Consider the following 19,893-nt stretch of genomic DNA (forward strand, 5'->3'; position numbering starts at 1 on the left):
CACGCTTTCCACTATTATCCGACTTTATTCTTCAGGTGTCAGTCTGCATTTTCATCCCCTCCCTTCCTTGCAATCTCGGCCAGCTGCGTGTTTGTTGGGTTCCTAACATTCACAGCACTCCTTTCCTGCAGTTAGTTTGTTCATTTGCCCTTTCCTTGTTTCTCTGCCTCCGCCAGCGCCGGGACGACAGCAGCCGTGCTGACTGCACTGGTCCTAGCGCCTGGGTCCTTACTTCGCAGGGCTGGCTAACGTGTGCGTGGACTAAAGGACTGGAAGCTCCACGGAGGGCAGAGGCGGCGGGCTCCCGGCCGGGGAGCCTGGCGCGAAGACGCTCCCTAAAGCTCTGCGGAATGAATGGGCCAACGAAGCGAAAGGGAAACCGCCCCTTTACTAAGATGGCAGGCTCGGGCCCTTTACCAACATGGCCGGCGGCCCGCGTGGATGGGCGGCGAGCGCCGGGCGGGGCCGGGCGGGGGCGGGGCCAGGCGGGAGCCGTCAGGTGCGGCCCCGCCCCGCGCCCCCCCACCCTCTCCCCGCTCGATTCCGGATTGGTCCGGTTCCAGCGCCGCAGCCCGGCGGCCGCGCCGTGGGGCCGCGCCGGGCGCTCGCCACTTCCGGCGCGTTGGGGCTGTTGGTCGGGGGCGGCCGCGCGGCGCGAGCGGGCGGCTCCGGGGCGGGCGCGCGCGCAGGGATGCTCCGGGGGGCGGCGGCGGCGGCCGTGTGGGCTGAGGCGGCGAGGACAGCGCGGGCCCCCGGGCCTCTACCCTGAGCCGGCCGCCGGGGCTGCGCCGCCGAGGCCCCTTCAGCCTCCGCCCCTTCAGCCTCGGGGCCCGGCCCGCAGCCGCTTCTGAACGCGGAGGCCGGGAGCCCCTGCCTGGGCCCGGAGCCTCCCCTCGGGGGTCGGGCCCGGGCGGGGGGCCCCGAGCCGCTGCCCTCCTCGCCGGCCTCTGAGCCCCATTTCCTGCTTTTTCAGTTTCCTTGGGGAGGGGCGGGTGGGTCTAGATGAATTTGTTCCGGGGGTCCCCGGCGAGGCGGGCCGGGGGGCCGAGCTCTTTTTAGAGGGTCCCCGCGGGGCCCGGGTGGGGCAGCGGTTGTCTTTGCATGGGCGGGGGACTTCCCGAACCTGCCGGGACCATGACCTGAACTGTGCGAGCGGGACGTGTCCGAAGCTCGAGAGCCAGCTCACCTGAGCCGCCCCTCCCCCGGCCAGCATGGTAAGTGGGGTCCGAGCCCCTTCCCGCCCCGGTGCCCGGCCCGAGGGGTGGGAGCGGGCCCCGGGACTGCTGAGCCATCGCTTCTCCTCGGGGCGGGGAGAGGCGCGTGCCGAGCCCAGCAGTGACACATGCGTGCAGGCTTTGCAGCCCCGGCTCGGCGCTCCCATCCCCCCCCCCCCCCCCCCCGGGATGTCTCAGGACTGGGAGGGACCTGGAAACGCAGCCGGCGCTCCCCTTGCATCTGGCGTTTGCCTCTCTCACAATGTGGCATGTTTGACGGGGGCTTTCCTGTATTTATTGAGGGCTTACTATGTGCTGAGTGACCTGTGTTATTTAATGAGCACACCAGCTCTCCCGAAGTGGGGAGACTGAGGCACAGAGTAACTAATAACCCAGCTCAAGGTCACTCTTAAGTGACCGTGGCGCGATTTGAACCTAGGCACTTTGACTTCAGAGCTTGTATTAGGTAGAACACACAGAGCTGGACTTGGGGGCTTGCTGTAGGCTTGTACACGAGGAAACGGGTTGCGATTTGCAGAGGTCACTGATCTGGATAACAGCAAAGTCGGGAACAGGGGTGCTTTTTTGACACCCAGTCTGCTGTTCTTTCTGCTTCGTGCTCTGGCCTTTTCCCTGGTAGTGCTTGGAAAACTATTCATCCTTCCACATCCAGCTCAGAAGCCACCTCTTCTGAAGATACTTGCCACGTTTTTCAGACCCATAGACACTCAGTATTCCCTTAGATTTATGTACTCCTGTCTATTTATTAAGCCCTTTGTCTTTTTTGTTGTAATTGTTTCTGAGCCTTATCTCTCTACGGCAGTAGATTCAGTTCTCTCAAAGATGAAATTGAACCTTTTTTTTTTTAATTTTTTTTTTTTAACATTTATTTATTTTTGAGACAGAGAGAGACAGAGCATGAACGGGGGGAGGGCCAGAGAGAGAGGGAGACACAGAATCTGAAGCAGGCTCCAGGCTCTGAGCTGTCAGCACAGAGCCCGATGCGGGGCTCGAACTCACGGACCGTGAGATCGTGACCTGAGCGAAGTCGGACGCTCAACCGACTGAGCCACCCAGGTGCCCCAAAGATGAAATTGAACCTTTATCTGCCCCAACTCCTGGTACATAGTAAGCCCTTGGGGGAGCGGTTGACTGCTCAGCCTGTGTCTGTGCGCTTCCAGAGAACGAAGTGTTCTTCGGGCTGCCCAGTTTACCCCTGTTGGGGATTTCGTGGAGAAAGGGACACAGTGACATCTGTGATCTAGACGTTCAGGCCAATGGGATTTTTAAAACACTCAAGGAGCCTGTGGGTGTTGTGTTAGGTTCTGGGCATGGAGGGACAACCTCAGGCATAGGCCTTGTCTTCGTGGGGCTTAGGCCATTAATGGTGAGCAGCACTGTGTAGTAGGTCCTATGTGTAATGGAGTGGCAGATCAGTTAAGCTCTCTGAGTCCCAATTTCATCTGTAAAATGTGGAGCTAGGAACGCCCTAATGAATAATCCAAAGGTATGAGATAAGACATTTAGTGAGTGATGAAAATAATACTCAGTATTTCTTCCTTCATTTGTTCTTTCAAATTAATTTTCTTGTTTTTCTTTTTTAGATTGTAAAATACACAGAACATAAAATGTACCATTTTAATGATTTAAAAAAAAAATTTTTTTTTTAACATTTATTTATTTTGGAGAGAGAGACAGCCCGGCAGAGCAGGGGAGGGGCAGAGAGAGAGAGGGAGACACAGAATCGGAAGCAGGTTCCAGGCTCCGAGCTGACAGCACAGAGCCTGATGCGGGGCTTGAACCCACAAACTGTGAGATCGTGACCTGAGCCAAAGTTGGACGCTCAACTGACTGAGTCACCCAGGTGCTCCCCATTTTAATGATTTTTAAGCGTACGGGTCAGCAGCATTAAGCGCACTTGACCCTTGAGCAACATGGGGGTCATGGGCACTGACCTCCATGCAGTGGAGAATCGTGTATAACTTTGGACTCCCCCGAAACTTTACTATTAGTTTCCCCGGAAGCCTTACTGATAACAGTTGATGAACGTTTATTTTGTATGTTATGTGTATTATATACTGTATTTTTTTTTTTTAACATTTATTATTGAGAGATAGAGCATGAGCAGGGGAGGGGCAGAGAGAGGAGGAGACACAGAATCTGAAGGAGGCTCCAGGCTCTGAGCTGTCAGCACAGAGCCCTACACGGGGCTCGAACTCACAAACCGGGAGACCATGACCTGAGCCGAAGTCAGACGCTTAACCGACTGAGCTACCCAGGTGCCCCTATATACTGTATTCTTAACAAGAAAGTAAGCTAGAGAAAAAGTCAAGAAGAAAATCATAAAGAAGAGGAAATACATTCAAAACCACGTTGTTCAAGGGTCACTGTACATTCACATGGTTGTGCTTTCATCCCCAGAACTTTCTTCATCTAGCATAACTGAAACTGCATCCATTAGGCAATAACTTCATTCCTTTCTCCCCCATCCCCTGGTGACCACTATTCTATTTTCTCTCTCTGTGAACTTGACTCTGTATCTCATATAAGTGGAACCATACAGTATTGGGTCTTTTCGTGACTGCTTATTTCACTGAGTATAATGTCCTGGAGGTTCAGCCATGTTGTGGCATGTGTCAGAAATTCCTTCATTTTAACACTGAGTAATATTCTATTGTGGGTGTAAACTCACATAAAACTCCTATAAGCTCATATTTTGTGCGTCCAGTCATCTGTTGATGGACACCTGGGTTAACTTGCACCTTTTGACTTGTGAGTAATGCTGCCGTGCATAGGGGTGTCCAAATCTTTTAGTGGATTTTAAGTCCCCACTATACGGCAGGCTCTAGGGAATGTCAGATGAAAAAGCAGATAAGCTCCTCCCCTCGGGGAGTTTGCAAAGAATGTTGCTTTAGGACCCCGGGCACAATTTTATTGGTTATTGACTAAGCTAGCCCAGCACCCTTGCATTCAGATTTCATTAATAGGCAGGCAGAGCATCCTGAAAATGGCCACCTGGGAGCAATTATTGTAAAGTAGTTGACTTCATGTTTACCTTGTATGTCTTTTTCTGGGGGGGGTAAGTTTCAAGTGAAGGTTTTTGTAACCTAGAGCTCACATACTTAAGCACCCAGGGGGTGGCCACAGTGGATGTGATGAGAAAAGGATCTTTTTTTTAAATTTAAAAAAAAATTTTTTTTAAACGACTTTATTTTGAGAGAGAGTGTGCAAGTGGGGAGGGGCAGAGGGAGGGAGGGGACAGAGGGGGAGTGAGAGAGAGAGAGAGAGAAAGAGAGAGAAAATCCCAAGCAGGCTCTGTGCCTTCACAGAGCCCAACTTGGGGCTTGAACTCATGAACCACGAGATCATGACCTGAGCCAAAATCAAGAGTCAGAGGCTTAACCAATTGAGCCACCCAGGTGCCCCGAGACTAGGACCTTCTAATCACAACATTTTTTCAGTTCTGACACCAGGGGTTCATATCCTGTAGGTATCCCAGGGTCGGGTGTGGACGGGGCAGGCCTTGTCCTCAGAATGCAAGGAAGTTGTTGCCAGGTGTGTATTTTACAGGAGGAGGAGCTTTTCCCTGGGATCACAGCTCTTTCTTTATTCCGGGAACTTTTTCCTCACTCTTAACATTTTTACTTTTAATTAAGGGCATTAGTTGACACGTTTGAGCCTTTTTAATGTCTTCTTTGTAAAACTTCAATTCTGATGAGATGAAAATGGTGTAATAGGAGAAAACCACCATTTGTTGTGTGTCTGCTATAAGCTAGCTGTTTCTCATTTGTTCATTTTTCTTGTGGTCAGTCATTCAGTATCTGTATCTGGTCTGGTTTACTGGACCAGCCCTGCGAGGTCACATTGTTACGAGGGGGGGGAATGACACCTGATGGAGGTACCTGGGTGGAGCTGGCATTTGGACCAAGGCGCTCTACTCCAGAGCCTGTGCTTTTGGTAGTTCAGATCTTTCTCGATTTCCAGTGGGGTTGTGTCCTGATAAACTCAACGTAAGTCGAATATATTGTAAGTCAAAATGCATTTACTATCGAACATCATAGCTTAGCCTAGCCTACCTTAAACATGTTCAGAATATGTAAGTTAGCCTACAGTTGCACAAAATCACCTAACACAAAGCCTGTCTTACAACAGAGTGTTGAATATCTCATGTCATTTACTGAATATCGTACTGAAAAGAATAGAATGGTTGTGGGTGTAGCAGTTGTTGACCCCGCTGATCGTGTGGCTGACTGGGAGCAGTGGCTGACTGCCACCACCCAGCATTAGGAGAGAATTTCGTACCGCGTGTCACTAGCCTGGGAAAAGATCCAAAGTCAGAATTTGAAGTATGGTTTCGACTGACTGCGCATCGCTTTTGCGTCCTCCTGAAGTCGGACCATTGTAAGTCGGGGACTGTCTGCGCCTTGTGCTGCTCCACGTGGAAGATCATGGAACAGGATGGGGGGATGTCATCCGACTACATTTTGTTGGGTTCTGAGGTAGATAGTGATGGGGGCCGGGAAGTATGGATACTTCCTTTAAACCCTCCCTCTAGGAGGTATCTTGACCTGCAAATTTAGAGCCAGTTAAAACAAGATTTGTAGTTGCAGTACAGAATCACTAGAACAGCTATACTGTAACTACATTTGATTAATTCATTGGCGTGTTGTTGAATTTCGGCGAGTCCTGCAGTGATGTAATATCTTGAGGTTCCCACTCCTCTGAAAAGTGGTTACTTCACATCGAATGAGCTGTTGGTTATTGTGGAAGTTTTGTGCAAAATCAAGTTCTTGCTTAAGTTAGTGTTTTTCTAGTTGCTTAGAAAAGTGCTTTGGTTACAAAGACTTCTTATGTTTTTGAATGTTGCCTTCTGTGAGTGGTCCCGAAAATGGAGGCAAAATCACACCTTCCGTTTGGTCACTCAAATGGTGTGTCATCCCCTTGTTCGTTAATGGTGTCACGTGGTGCACCGAGCCCTGGGAGGTATGAAGAGCCATGACGGTGCGGAGAGATGCCAGGGAAAGGTTCAGAAGTACTCAGGCTCTGTCGTCCGCAACGCAGCTAGAGCTGGGCTGGGAAGCAGGTTAACTAGCCAAAAAATGACATTGCTCAAATGATGGAATTACTGGGAAAAACACAAACTCTGTAATACATAGAGAAGTAATTCTCTACAGTGAGCGAGAGCTTTTTAGTGCCTCAGTTCATTCATAAAATAATTTATTGATTTCCTATGTCAAGCGTACAATCCTAGGTACTGTGGATATAAGAATATAATAGTTAATACTTATAGGGCTTAGCATACACCACATATTTTACATATGTTCACTCATTTACTTCTCTAAGCAATGCCAGGAGGTAGAGGCTATTTTTATTTCTCATTTTATGGATTAGAACATTCAAAGCCCTGAGAGGTTAGGCACCTTCTCAGGGTCACATTGTGACTGAGTGGTGGAACCGGGATTCGAAGCCAGGCAGTCTGGCTCCAGAGTCAGAGCGGAGTCAGAGCTCATAACTGTTACACTTTGACCCCAAGAGGGTTAGTATTGCCCTGTCCTCTAGGAGCCAGTTTAATGAGGCAGATGGGACTGTCTCCTGGTGATTACAAGAGACTGTGATAAGGGTGATAGTAGAAGAATGCATTGGTGCAAAAAGGCAGCATATCTGAGGGAGACTCACTGAGGAGAGGGGCCAGGGAGGGTTTCCCAGGAAGCGTATTGGAATCTTGAAGGGTTAGGAAAAGTTGTCTGCAGATAGTTACAAAGATCAGATAGGTATCCCTAAAGATAACCAAAAACAGGTGTCAAGGGAAAGTGAAGGAAGGAATTAAGGTAACATTTGTTGAGTGCCTACGACTTTGTAGGGCTTTAGGTACTTGTAGGACACAAACGTGTTATTTCTTCTCATTGTAAATACCTTTACCTCTGCTGCCCAGGCCAGCTTCTGCCCCGTTTCTTTGCTCCCCTTTGCAATAGAACTCTGGGGAAGAGTGCTCTCTAATGCCTCACCTTCCATTCTGTCTGCCTCGCACATCAAGGTGCATCAAGGTTCCTCTGTCCACTGGTGCTACAGCTGAGATGATTAGTTCCCAAGCCCTCTCCAGGGCTCCCACGCCTTCACATCCTGCTCGCTTGCTTTTTGTGGCATTTACCTTAAAATTTTTAAAAATTTTTTTTTTTTTTGAGAGAGAGTATGCACGCAGGGGAGGCCCAGAAAGAGAGAGAGAGAGAGAGGGAGGGAGGGAGGGAGAGAGAGAGAGAGAGAGAGAGTATATATCCCAAGCAGGCTTTGCTCCATCTCATGAACTGAGATTTGAGCCAAAATCAAGTCAGACGCCTAACTGACTGAGCCACCCAGGCAACCCTCCCTCCCCTTTGAAGTGAGCTTTATGCTCAACGTGGGGCTTGAACTCATGACACTGAGATCAAGAGTCGAGTGCTCTAGGGACTGAACCAGCAAGGCCCTGTGTAACATTGACCATTTTAAAACATTTTATATACTTGATGTTATTTATGAGGTCTATTTCTTGTTATCTCCTTCTGCTAAAATGTTAACTCTATAGAGCTGGGGATCTTCACTTTGTTCACTGATGAATGGCAAGAATCTGGAACAATTTCTGGCAGAGTAGACAGTTACATTGTAGGAATGCTGTGGATGTGTTGCGTGTTCAAAGGGCCTTTAGAGAGCTGGAGTAAGCTAGGTTCCCTGTGCCCAATAGAACTTGCCGAGAGAGGATATTTCAGAAGAGGAGGGTGTAACTAATGTTCAAACCATTGAATAGACCGGTTTGGCCATGGCGGTTTGTGTTATGTAATAGTTGGAGAGAAAGCCATAAAGGTGGTTTATGACCAGGTTATGGAGGGCCTTCCGTAGGGAGTTTGGCTTTGTTGGCTGGTTTTTCCTTAAAGGAAAACCATCTGCCGTGTACAGGTTAGATTGGTGTGGGAAACCAGACATGACACCTTGCCTGTATGGCTGTGCCAAAGGTCGGTTTTTAGGTGTGGAATTAGAGTGAGGAAGACTTGAGCGAGAGAGTTGTCATTTTTTAAAAAGTGGATTCCAGAGTTAAGGGATAAAGAAAAGGGAAAAAACTCAAGGTGACTTTGGGAAACTGGTGTTTGGGAATAGTGGAGGTTTTAATTAATTGGTGATTTGGATTTGGTGGAATGGAGGAGGTGACAGGTAAAGAAACGGACAGGAAGATGACAGGAGAGAGGCCCCATGCAGATAAAATAAGGGGTTTGCTCTGGAAGGAGGTGGGCATTTGCTGCGTTGAGATGCAGGTGATTGGCATCGGGCAGGACAAAAGTCTTGACGATTGACGAAGCGGAATCGTTGACATACGTGTCCAAGTCAAGGAAGATGTGACAGCATGGGCTTGGGTGAAAAGGGAGGGGGCTCCTGAGCTTGTGGCTGCTGTCCTCCCGCACCTTTTGCGACCCATCGCAGACTGACTGTGCGTCTTCACCACTTTTCGAGATCACCTGTAACTTGCGGGTGCTGACACCAGTATAAGCGACCTCTTTTCAGTCCTTGTGCCTTTCTGACTTGCCTTTGGCAACCCCTGGACTTCTTTTTCGTTTCTGAAACACTTTTTTTCCCTTGCCCCCCATGATATTACTGTCCTGGTTTAGTCTTCCTTGGTCTTCTCATGGCTTCAGCTAGGACCTGTGTGCCAGTGAGGACTCAGCCTCACTCTCTAGCCGTTGGTCTCCACCTGAGTGTCCTGTAGGCACTCTAAGCCTGTCTAAGCCAAGTCCACCGTCTTTATCTCAGGTTAGTGCCTCCTCCCACCTGCCCTGGTTCTGTTCATGACCTTATTTGCTGTACACTTAAGTGGGAAACCTGAGTCATCTTTAACTTCCTCTTTACCTTATGCCTCTAGACTTGGGGATGCTCTGCTGACCTGTGTTCTGACCCCCGCCCTTCCCTCCATTCCTTCCACTTCGGTCAGGGTTGTCTCTTGCTTTCAGTCTTGGTGTCTTGACAGCTTCCAGGTTCTCCCTCTGCCAGTCCGTCTTTTGTATTCCTGCCAGAGCCACCTCTTGGAGCTCAGATGGAAGCATGCCATTCGACCCCAAATCATTCAGAGCAGAGACCCAAGCTTTCCACAGAGCGGCAGGAAGCACTTGGGCCCTGGGTTTTCACAATTTCACTTTTAGTCCTCTCAGTACAGATGAAGATGATGTATTAAATGCTTACAGTGATGTATTTGGAATATCTTTTAAATTTTTTTTTTCAACGTTTTTTAATTTATTTTTGGGACAGAGAGAGACAGAGCATGAACGGGGGAGGGGCAGAGAGAGAGAGGGAGACACAGAATCGGAAAGAGGCTCCAGGCTCCGAGCCATCAGCCCAGAGCCCGACGCGGGGCTCGAACTCACGGACCGAGAGATCGTGACCTGGCTGAAGTCGGACGCTCAACCGACTGCGCCACCCAGGCACCCCTGGAATATCTTTTAAAGACTTGCCAAATTATACATGTTCCCTAGCCACAGCAAACCACCTGTCATTCCCAGAACAGTGAGTACTCTTCATACTTCTGTCTTTGCTCAGTGCTGTTCCCTCTGCTCTAATGTCCTTTTCTTCATTTTTGCAGGTGACACCTTCCCCACCATTTCAAGGTCACCATAAACACCTTTCTAAGGCTTTTCAGCTAGTAGCTTAGCATTTATCATCTTTGAATACAGTTATGTTTTTTCTTTTGACTTTTATTATTTTGATATATTGTTTTTTATTATATAGGAATTACAGGACTACATGCTTCTAGTGTCACTTCAGAAGCGTGAGGAGCACAGTGTGAGATCTTCAACTCGTTTTCTTTTAGTCCCACTTCAAGTCTGCGGGTGGGGAGGATTAGATCTTTGTCTTTAAGAGTCTGTGTCAGGGTGAGTCTTAGGCCTCTTTGCTTTTCCAGCCTTTTTGCATTTCCAGCATCTGTAAGCATTCTGTAGATACTGAGGCAGTCAAAAGAGTCAGGTGTTAAAAGAAAAATTCAAGAAGGTCAGGGAGGCCCTAGACTGTAGTAAATGACAGTGGCAGTTTTTGGAGAGTGTGGTAAGATTGTAATAGAGTATGAATGTAGTAGGCACCCTGTTTTTCCAAAACCTACACGCTCACAATCAGGCGCCCTGTTTTTCCAAAGCCAGCACGCTCGCATGACAGCATTTTCCCCCTAGACGCATAGAGGTGGGGAACAGCAAGCCGGGGAAGTTGTTAGAAATGCTGTGTAGATGGTGTGCTTAGGGGGAGGCTCCAGCCACCAATCGCTGCTGGAAGAACTGTTGGGGCGCAGTGGGGATGGGGTGTGGTGAGGGAGGGGTTGTGGATACTGAGGAAACTCACGGCGCAGAGGGAAGTGAGGGAGGTGGCAGGAGGCTGATGGGAAAGGAAGGAAGCTGGGGGTCAGAGGGAGCAGAAGGTCTGTGTGTGTTTCATAATTACACTCAGCAGCAGCCATTGTCGATGGGCCCTCACGTACACTGCATACGGTACCTCCTTTAATTTAATGACAGCGTTGCAAGGTGGGTCTTCTCTGTTCTCATCGCACAGTTGGGAAGATGAGGACACTGAGGGTCAGGGAGGATAATGTAAGTACCTCGTCCAAAATTACACAGCAGGTTGATAGAAATGCGATTCAGACCCAAGGTTCTAACTCCACAGCCCGTGTTTTGTTTTTTTTTTTTGACATCACTAGGTTGTTTCTTCCCCTTCCCCCTCCTCCCCCTCCTCCTCTCCTCCCCCCCTCCTCCTCTCCTCCCCCCTCCTCCTCTCCTCCCCCCTCCCCCCTCCTCCCCCTCCCCCTCCCCTTCCCTTCCTCCTCATCCTCCTCCTCCTCCTCCTCCTCCTCCTCCTCCTCCTCCTTCACTAGGTTTCTTCTTAAGCCAGTGCACATCTGCAGAGACGTATTTACTTGAAATGTAGTCCAGCTGGGTGTATTGTCCCAGGAAAAACAGTGCATCTAGTCATCTAACCTTAAAACTTGTAAAGTAATAGGGCAAGATGGTCAAAACTTTGCTCATGACTGAGGGGAAACTAGGTATCTGCATGTCCTCTACTGTGATAGACTAGAGAAAGCATGACTCTTGAGGGCACAGTGGTAGCTGGATCCCATCACAGCACATCAGCAGAAAGGACAGTGGCTTGATTTCTTTATGCAGGTCAGTTGACCTAAGTCCGTTAGGTTTAGCATATGTGGGAGCTCATTTACATTAGAGTAGCCTGCTGCTGTTTTACATAAGGGTTATCATGAAAAAGATCTCTGGTCTCAGACTCCCTGAAAAGGTAAAGGTATTTTATTAGCTAAATGCAGCTGGGGAAACAAAAAATCACTGGTTTCTAAATTGGTTAGTAATTAAGTAGACCTGGGAAGATCGTTCCATCTCTCTATTTAAAAAAAGAGTGGCCAGGGGCGCCTGGGTGGCTTGGTCGGTTAAGCGTCCGACTTCGGCTCAGGTCATGATCTCACGGTCCGTGAGTTCGAGCCCCGCGTCGGGCTCTGTGCTGACTGCTCAGAGTCTGGAGCCTGTTTCAGATTCTGTCTCTCCCTCTCTCTCTGCCCCTCCCCCGTTCATGCTCTGTCTCCCTCTGTCTCAAAAATAAATAAACGTTAAAAAAAAATTAAAAAAAAAGTAACAACCGGATAGTTTTTTATAAGAATGACATGTGCTTTTTAAAAATCAGGCGTTATAGGTGCAAAGAATATGGCAAAAGAAATCACTCCTAATCCTACTACCCTAAAGTACAATTAGCGTCATATAAATATCTGTATGTCTTTGTAGATGTGTGTTATCTGGATAGGCGAGATGGAATCCTAAAGTTCTTTCATTTTAAAAGTGATCATGCTGATTTGGGGGATCGTTTTTTTTTTTTTTTTTTTTAATTTTTTAATGTTTATTTTTGAGAGAGAGAAGAGACAGAACGTGAGCAGGGGAGGGGCAGAGAGAGGGGGAGACACAGAATCCGAAGCAGGCTCCAGGCTCTGAGCTGTCAGCACAGAGCCCGATGTGGGGCTCGAACTCATGAACTGCGAGATCACGACCTGAGCTGAAGTCAGATGCTTAACTGACTGAGCCACACAGGCACCCCCGAGGAATCATGTAAGTTTTAAAATAAAAGAAAAATCAATTAACTGTTGCATTTTTTTTTTTTTTAAAGCTTTACTTTCTGGAGTAATTAAATACAGAAAGTTGCAAAAGGAGGACCACAAGTTCCCAGTGGTGACATCTTCCATAGCTGTGTGCAATAGCAAAACCAGGAAGTTGACATTGGTGCCTGTCAGTTACCGACTGGCCTGGAGACCTTACTTAGTTTTCACCTGTTTTTAACCTGCACTCACTTGTGTGTATGGTTCCGTGCAGCTTGGTCCATGTACTGATGGATGTAACTGCACCACAGTCAAGGTCCAGAGCTGCCCCAGCACCACAGAACTCCTGAAGCCTAGTACTCTCTGAGTCCTGCCCCCACCCCCCAGCATCCACTCATCTCTCTCTCCCTCTAGCTTTGTCAGTTTGAGGACAGTGTAGGAGTGTAATCCGTGTGTGACCTTAAGAGATTGACTGTTTTCATAAGCATGGCGCCCTTGAGAGGTCACTTGCATTTCATAGCACATAAAGAAAGCAATGAAACTGAATAAGGACTTGTCAGATTTCAAGTAAATCTTTGCTTCAGTAATTATTAGCTTTTGATAAATCTGTGGAGGTTAAGAGAAAAGATTATGAAAGACTTCAACAAGATGGAGTCATTTTTATTTTATCTACTAATTTTATTTTATTTTTAAATAAGCTACAGCCCAACGTGGGGCTTGAACTCAACAACCCCAAGATTAAGAGTCCCATGCTTCATTGACTGAGCCAGCCAGGCATCCCAAGAAGATGGCATCAATTTTTTTTAACGTTTATTTTATTTGTTTAGAAAGAGCGAGAAAGAGTGTGAGCAGGGGAAGGGGCAGAGAGAGGGAGAGAATCTCAAGTAGGCTCTCTGTGCTGTCAGTGCAGAGCCCAGTGAGGGGTTCAATCTCACAAATCGTGAGATCATGACCTGAGTGGAAATCAAGAGTCAGATGCTTAATTGAGCCACCCAGGTGCCCCCATTTTTTTTAATGTTTATTTTGAGAGAGTGTGCACACTCACGCATGAGCAGGGGAGGGGCAGATAGAGGGTGAGAGAGAATCCATCCCAAGTAGGCTTCATGCTTGGCACAGAGCCAGACATGGGGCTTGATCCCACGACTGAAAGATCATGACCTGAGCCAATATCAAAGTTGGACACTTAACCGACTGAGCCACCTAGGCACCCCAAGATAGCATCATTTTTAATAAATATATTCCATGTTTCAGTTCTAGGCAGTATCAGTGACCTTAATAATTGGAAAAATAAGAACATTTGCACTTCTTCTATTTTCCCCTTCTCATTGGGATTGTTGATTGTTGTTTTACGTTACTTTAGAGCATTTACAATTTGTTCCGTAACCATAATTTCCTCAGTATTTAGTTTTAGTTTTAGATTTTAAGGATTAATTGTTCTCCACTGGTTCTTTGAACTGTGGTCTTTTCATACCTGAAGTCTTTTTTCTTTTTAAGTTTATTTATTTAACAAATAATAGAGAAAGACACACACACACACAGAGAGAGAGAGAGAGAGAGAGAGAGAGAGAGAGAGAGAGAGGGAAAGAGCCGGTGGGGGGGAGGAGCAGAGAGAGAGAGGACAGAGGATCTGAATGCAGCAGGCTTTGTGCTGAAAGCAGTGAGCCCGATGTGGGGCTTGAACTCATGAACCGTTAAGATCATGACCTGAGCCAAAGTCAGACACTTAACCAACTGGGTCACCCAGGTGCCCCTCCATATCTCCTATCTTTAATTCATCTTCCTGTTGGCTAGATTTGATTGTCAATTTTTAAAAAGGGTGACTTATTTGGTGAAATAATGCTTGCTTTTATACTTGAAGGATATCTTGGCTAGGTATAAAATTCTTGGTTTGCACTCTTTCCTTCAGATTCTTAGATATTCTGGGATTGAGTGTTTTGTTGATCCTTTTAATCTGTTCAGCATCGATTAGCTGATAATTTCTTTTCATAGAGTTTTTGGTTGCTGTATTCCCTAAATTATTTCATGTTTGAAAATGCCTGCCTGTTGTTCTTATCCATAAATACTCATGGGTCATACGTTCTTTTCTGAAGAATTTTGTTGATACTCACCGTTTTTTTGCCATTGAATGATGTTGTGTGGACAAGTGTGTTTAGCCTAATTCATATAATGCTGTCCCTTTACCCCAGTTAGAGATAGCTTGCCTTTTTTTTGCATGGTTGTTAGAAGAAATCTATGTTGCTGAAGTTCAGTAACTCAATTAGGATATCTTTTAGTGTGGATTATTTTTTTTTTGTTGTTATCATTTTGCCCTAGAACGTGGTATGCCTGCCTTAAGGCATAAGTTCCGTAATGTTGGCTATTTTAGATTTCTAGTGCTTGGTACTAATACTGTAGTAAACACATTGAATACATCTTTGTCCACTTTGTGAGATAGTAGGATAAATTTCTAGAAGAATTGTGGGGCAAACCGTGTATTTAAAAATTCTGGTAGATGGTGCTATTCCTACAAAATTATGAGTTTCTACTCTCATTAATGGGATACTTCCTGTTTTCCTATCTTCCAGCCAACCGTTAAAACTTTTTAATGTGAGAGGTGAAAATGGCATATCAGGAATCACATGTGGGATCCTTTCTTTGTAAGTGAAATGGAACATCTTTTGATATTTTATTGCCATGTGCATTTTTTCCCATGTCTGCTGACCATTTTTGGTCTCCAGATCTTTGTACATTTTTCTGTTGGGTCAGCCAACAATTGAAAAGAATGTAATTTGGCTGAATTTTAGAATCGATAAAATTATGTTTGGAATGGCTTGCACATTTGGTCGATGGCTCTCATGCTGCTGATTTTAGTCAGAATAAGAGCACTGACATTTCACATATACTAATATTGTAGACCTGACTAACATGATTGTCTTAGTGATGGGACTGTGTAATCTCATCATTTTCTAAACTTTTGTCTGATGATCCATATGGTTAAGACAATACTCTTCCCCGCTTGGCTTCATGTTTGTCATAACATAACGTAAGAACAAGTTTAATTGTAGGAAAGCAATTCCATTGCCAGAAAGCTGCGGAGCTCACCTTGGTGAAGAGATTTTTCTGGTAATCATTTGTTAACTGGGTTTGTGAACCAGAGTGTGAATTTAGAATGCTAAAGGATATATGAAGTAATTTCATAAGGGAGTTTACCAGTCATGCTTAGGGTTTCTCTATTTTCTACTGAGATTCCCCTAATGGCAGAGAACACCTATACCTGGTTGAAGGAAGGTACCTGTCCTGGGGCTATAGGTCATAGCCGCTCTCTGTGAATCTGAAATGTCTTGAATCTCTTGGGTTGACTTTAAACATATACTGTTTAAAAATCAATGTATGTATTCTTTCTTCCTTCCTCTCCTCTCTCCCCACCTTGCTGGCCTCCCCAGTCTTCACAAGCAAATTAAAGACCCAGGCACACACATTATCTTTGAGGATAACACCAGGTGGCCTTCCGCTCATTTTGCCGTGGGGACGACTGGTCTGTTTCTAGACCTTTGTGGACAGACATGCTTTGCTGAGAAGTGCTAACAAATCCCATCCTCGTATAACTGTAAAGGAGACTTCTTACGAAGAGAAGAAACTTAAGGCTTTTAAAGACCTCGAAGAAATATCAGAAGACATTTTGAGAAAAAGAATCCCCTTTTATACCTTGATAGTGAACAGATTGAAAGTGAAAGGACTTTGCGTGGACCGCTTTTATCGGCACACTCCATAGGACCCTTGACATTTAACACTTGTGGTTTTGATGATTGTCGGTGACCTTCAAAGCCTTTGATAAGTCTTTTTTTTTTTTTTTTAAAGATGTGTCTTGCAGTGTCTAGAACAAGTTACCTAGCTGGCTAGTGAGTGGCCCAGCTGACCTCCTAGCTCAGTGCAGCCTGTGGGTTCTTTACCATTCAGGGTTGTGACTAGGGCGTTATAAAAGTCTTCACTACTTTATGGAAGATAGTCCCCCAAAGAAATTCAACTCACGGAATTGGTAATGCAAATGAAAAGATAAGAAGTTAAAGTTCTTAGTGAGGAAATAGAAGTTATGGATAAATTCAAGAGTTGAATGTTAAGTTTGGTGTCTTGGATTCACCATGCCCTAGGTGTAGAAAGAAAGGAAAGCAGTTCATGATACTGGTGGCGTGCTAGGCCTCTGAAGATCCTGCTGATGATGTAAGGAAAGTTGAAAAGACATTTAATTTCAGGTGTGAAGTCTGTGCACGGATGTGTGTGTGCTTTGTAATACTTTACCCAAATGGAAAGTCGGGAGGTGAGTTTGGAGAGTTGCTTGTGATAGAGTTGCAAAATAATTGGGAACTCATCTGGTCTACAGTTATTGAATGTGAGGGTGGCAAAGGGTGAAGAAAAGTTCTAGAAGTTTATAACTTCTGGAAGTTTGTAACTCTGGATGAGGAGATGTGCATGCCAACAAATGATTACTGTCCTGGGGGAGCCTTGTAAGAGGTACACCTGTACTTTAAAAATAAAATAAAAACCCTGGCCAAATTGGAGAGTTGTAACCGGGAAGGCTTCTGGAAGGAGGTGACCCTGGGGCTAGGTTTCACAGCAGAAGGAGGAAGTCACTAGGCAAAGAATTTGGGGCTTGAGGCGCAGAAGCAGAAGGGCCATTTCGGGCAGATGGAGCCACAGCTACATGTGGAAGAGGGGTCAGTTACAGCAACGAAAGCTTTGAAATGTTGAAGAACAGGACGCCCGCCTGGCAGCACTGGTGATTTCTGTGACGACTGCGACTCCAGAGGCTTTTATTTAGTTCGTGACGAAAGGAGCTCTGTGCTTTTGTACAGCCCAGGAAATTATTCACGTACGTGCTGCATTCTGATTTTAAATTTTTTTTTTTTTTTCAACGTTTATTTATTTTTGGGACAGAGAGAGACAGAGCATGAACGGGGGAGGGGCAGAGAGAGAGGGAGACACAGAATCGGAAACAGGCTCCAGGCTCCGAGCCATCAGCCCAGAGCCTGACGCGGGGCTCGAACTCACGGACTGCGAGATCGTGACCTGGCTGAAGTCGGACGCTTAACCGACTGCGCCACCCAGGCGCCCCTGCATTCTGATTTTAGAGAAAGACAACGTAAGGGATCTATCAAGGATTTATGTATTTAATTGAAACATTGTATTTGGAAGTGATTTTAGACCAGAAGGGTTGCACAAATAGTGTGTGGGGCTCCTGTGTGCTTTTCTCCCGTGGGGATTTACTTTTACACAGAGCTGTAGTCATCCAGCCTTCCAAGATCTGTGGCCAGTGAGTTAGGTCGGTTTCTGTAGCGTCTTCTTTCTTGTACCATTTGGTAATTGAAGTAGGTGCTGGTGCTGTCACAAAGGCTTCTCTGCCACCTTTTGATTTTGCTTAGTCAATTGTTTTTTCCTGATGGTAAAAAGGACTTTGAACTCTGTTGTAGACTATTGTGATAAGTACAAAATAAATAAGAGCTCACCATCCTCGGATTCAACCTCTCGGATTTTGTTTCCTTCTAGTCTTCTTTCCTATGTACTTTTTATTTATTTTTTAGAATTAAAAAAAATTTTTTTTAATGTTTACTTATTTTTGAGAGAGAGAGAGACAGAGAGAGAGAGAGAGAGAGACACAGAGAGAGACAGACTGCAAGCGGGGAAGGGGCATAGAGAGACACAGACACAGAATCTGAAGCAGGCTCCAGCCCCTGAGCTGTCAGCACAGAGCCTGATGCAGGGCTTGAACCCACGAAGTGCGAGATCATGACCTGAGCCGAAGTCGGACACTTAACCAACTGAGCTACCCAGGCACCCCTCCTATGTATTTTTTAAACATGGCTGAGATCACGATAAATGCACTTTTTTTCTTCTTTTTGCATGTAATGTTATAGTAGAAGTGGTTTTCCAAATCATCAAATACTTCATAAGTATTTACAGAGGCTGTGTAATATTGCATTGCATGGATTTTTGGGCAGTTAGATTGTTCCATTTTTTTTGCCATTGTAAATAATATGTGATTCATGTTTTTGCAAAGAGCTTTTTCTGTATTTCAGAAAATTGCCTTAGGCTAGATTCCCAGAAGGACCCAAGGGTGTGACGATTTTTTAGTAAACCTTTTATTTTTAACATAGTTTTAGATTTAGTATGTACACGTTTAAGGTACGTCATCAGATATTTTCTGGAAAGTTTATACCAGTTTATTCTTCCTACCAGCTGTAGATAAATACACTCCTTGGCATTGGGTAGGCTTAAGAAAATTGTTGCAAATTTAATAGGTTAAAAAACGGCTTCATTGTAATATATTGTTTGGGGTGGAAGGGTAAGAAAAGTTATCACCAACTTCGATTTTTGTCTGTTTTTTTTTTTTCCGCTACCTACATTCTTCCCTATTTTTGTCTCTTTATAGGACTTATAGGTCACATTTATAGGTTTATTTAATGTTTACTTATTATTTACTTAAGCATCCTTTGTAGTTATTTTAATGTATTAGAAATGGTGCCTTAACATACTTTTTCCCCACAGCCTTAAGAGTTTTCCCTCTCTCTCTGTGTGTGTGTGTGTGTGTGGTAAAATAAACATGAAATTTACCATTGAAAAATGTACGACTCCGTGACATTAAGGTAGGTATGTTCACTGTGTGCCGCCAGTGTCCTCATTCCTAGTTTGGTGCGCGTTCGAGCAGTTGTCCTGTGTAACCTAGGTGGCAACGGTATTGGAGCACATTCTTCTGAGCTCTGGCTTCCCCCTCTCATTTTTTCCTTCCCCCAGGAGGGATGTAGTTCCTGATTTGTTTATGATGGGTGCACTGGGGAGAGCCCAACACCATTGGCCCACATTTCCCAGGTGTGAGGTCACGGCATCAGAACCCTCCTAGCTTTGTCCTTGGACTTCTCACCTGCTTATCCTCAAGAGAAGCTTGTCTCCTGCCACCTCGTCCTGCCTTCCTATTGTTGCTCGGCCTGGCTGGATCAGGTCAATTCAGGATGGAAAGGAGGAGGCATTGCAGCTTTGCAAGTCATGAAGAGGATATTGGACTTTGATCGCACTCGGTTGCTTGAGACTGTAGCAAGCGATAGACCTGGGCGGGAGAAAGGAAGTGATTATGCCCCTTCAAATCCCAGCAGGCTGGAATACAATCTGGAGATTTTTGCCAAAATGAAATAAATGTTATTTAAACTGTTATGTAACATGCCAGTTCTGGGACACCTGGGCAGCTCAGTCGGTTAAGCGTTCGACTTCAGCTCAGGTCATGGTCTCGCAGTTCGTGCGTTCAAGCCCCGCGTCAGGCTCTGTGCTGACAGCTTAGAGCCTGGAGCCTGCTTAGAGCCTGTCTCCCTCTCTCTCTCTGCCCCTCTCCCACTCACATGGTGTCTCTCTCTCTCTTTCAAAAATAAATAGGGGCGCCTGGGTGGCGCAGTCGGTTAAGCGTCCGACTTCAGCCAGGTCACGATCTCGCGGTCCGTGGGTTCCAGCCCCGCGTCAGGCTCTGGGCTGATGGCTCGGAACCTGGAGCCTGTTTCCGATTCTGTGTCTCCCTCTCTCTCTGCCCCTCCCCGGTTCATGCTCTGTCTCTCTCTGTCCCAAAAAAAAAAAAAAAAG

The 19,893-nt window shown here is 46.2% G+C and overlaps 1 protein-coding gene across 7 annotated transcripts in view; it reads left to right on the forward strand.

The window, feature by feature from the left end:
- The first annotated feature begins 593 nt into the window (after positions 1-593).
- Positions 594-19,893, forward strand: part of XPO6 (exportin 6) — a 104,934-nt gene continuing 85,634 nt past the window's right edge. For 4 of the 7 annotated variants that reach the window (XM_086692601.1, XM_086692605.1, XM_086692606.1 and 1 more), the window contains exon 1: positions 595-1,214. In XM_086692601.1, coding sequence (XP_086548727.1) covers positions 1,212-1,214 — 3 coding nt within the window. In that variant the 5' untranslated portion in view covers positions 595-1,211. Of the gene's footprint in view, positions 1,215-19,893 lie in introns of all 7 variants that reach the window. The other 3 variants (XM_086692607.1, XM_086692608.1, XM_086692602.1) reach the window with 2 other exon arrangements.

This window comes from Puma concolor, chromosome E3, assembly GCF_028749965.1.
Source record: "Puma concolor isolate L17-30 chromosome E3, mPumCon1.1.hap2, whole genome shotgun sequence".
In the NCBI taxonomy this organism is placed as follows: domain Eukaryota; kingdom Metazoa; phylum Chordata; class Mammalia; order Carnivora; family Felidae; genus Puma; species Puma concolor.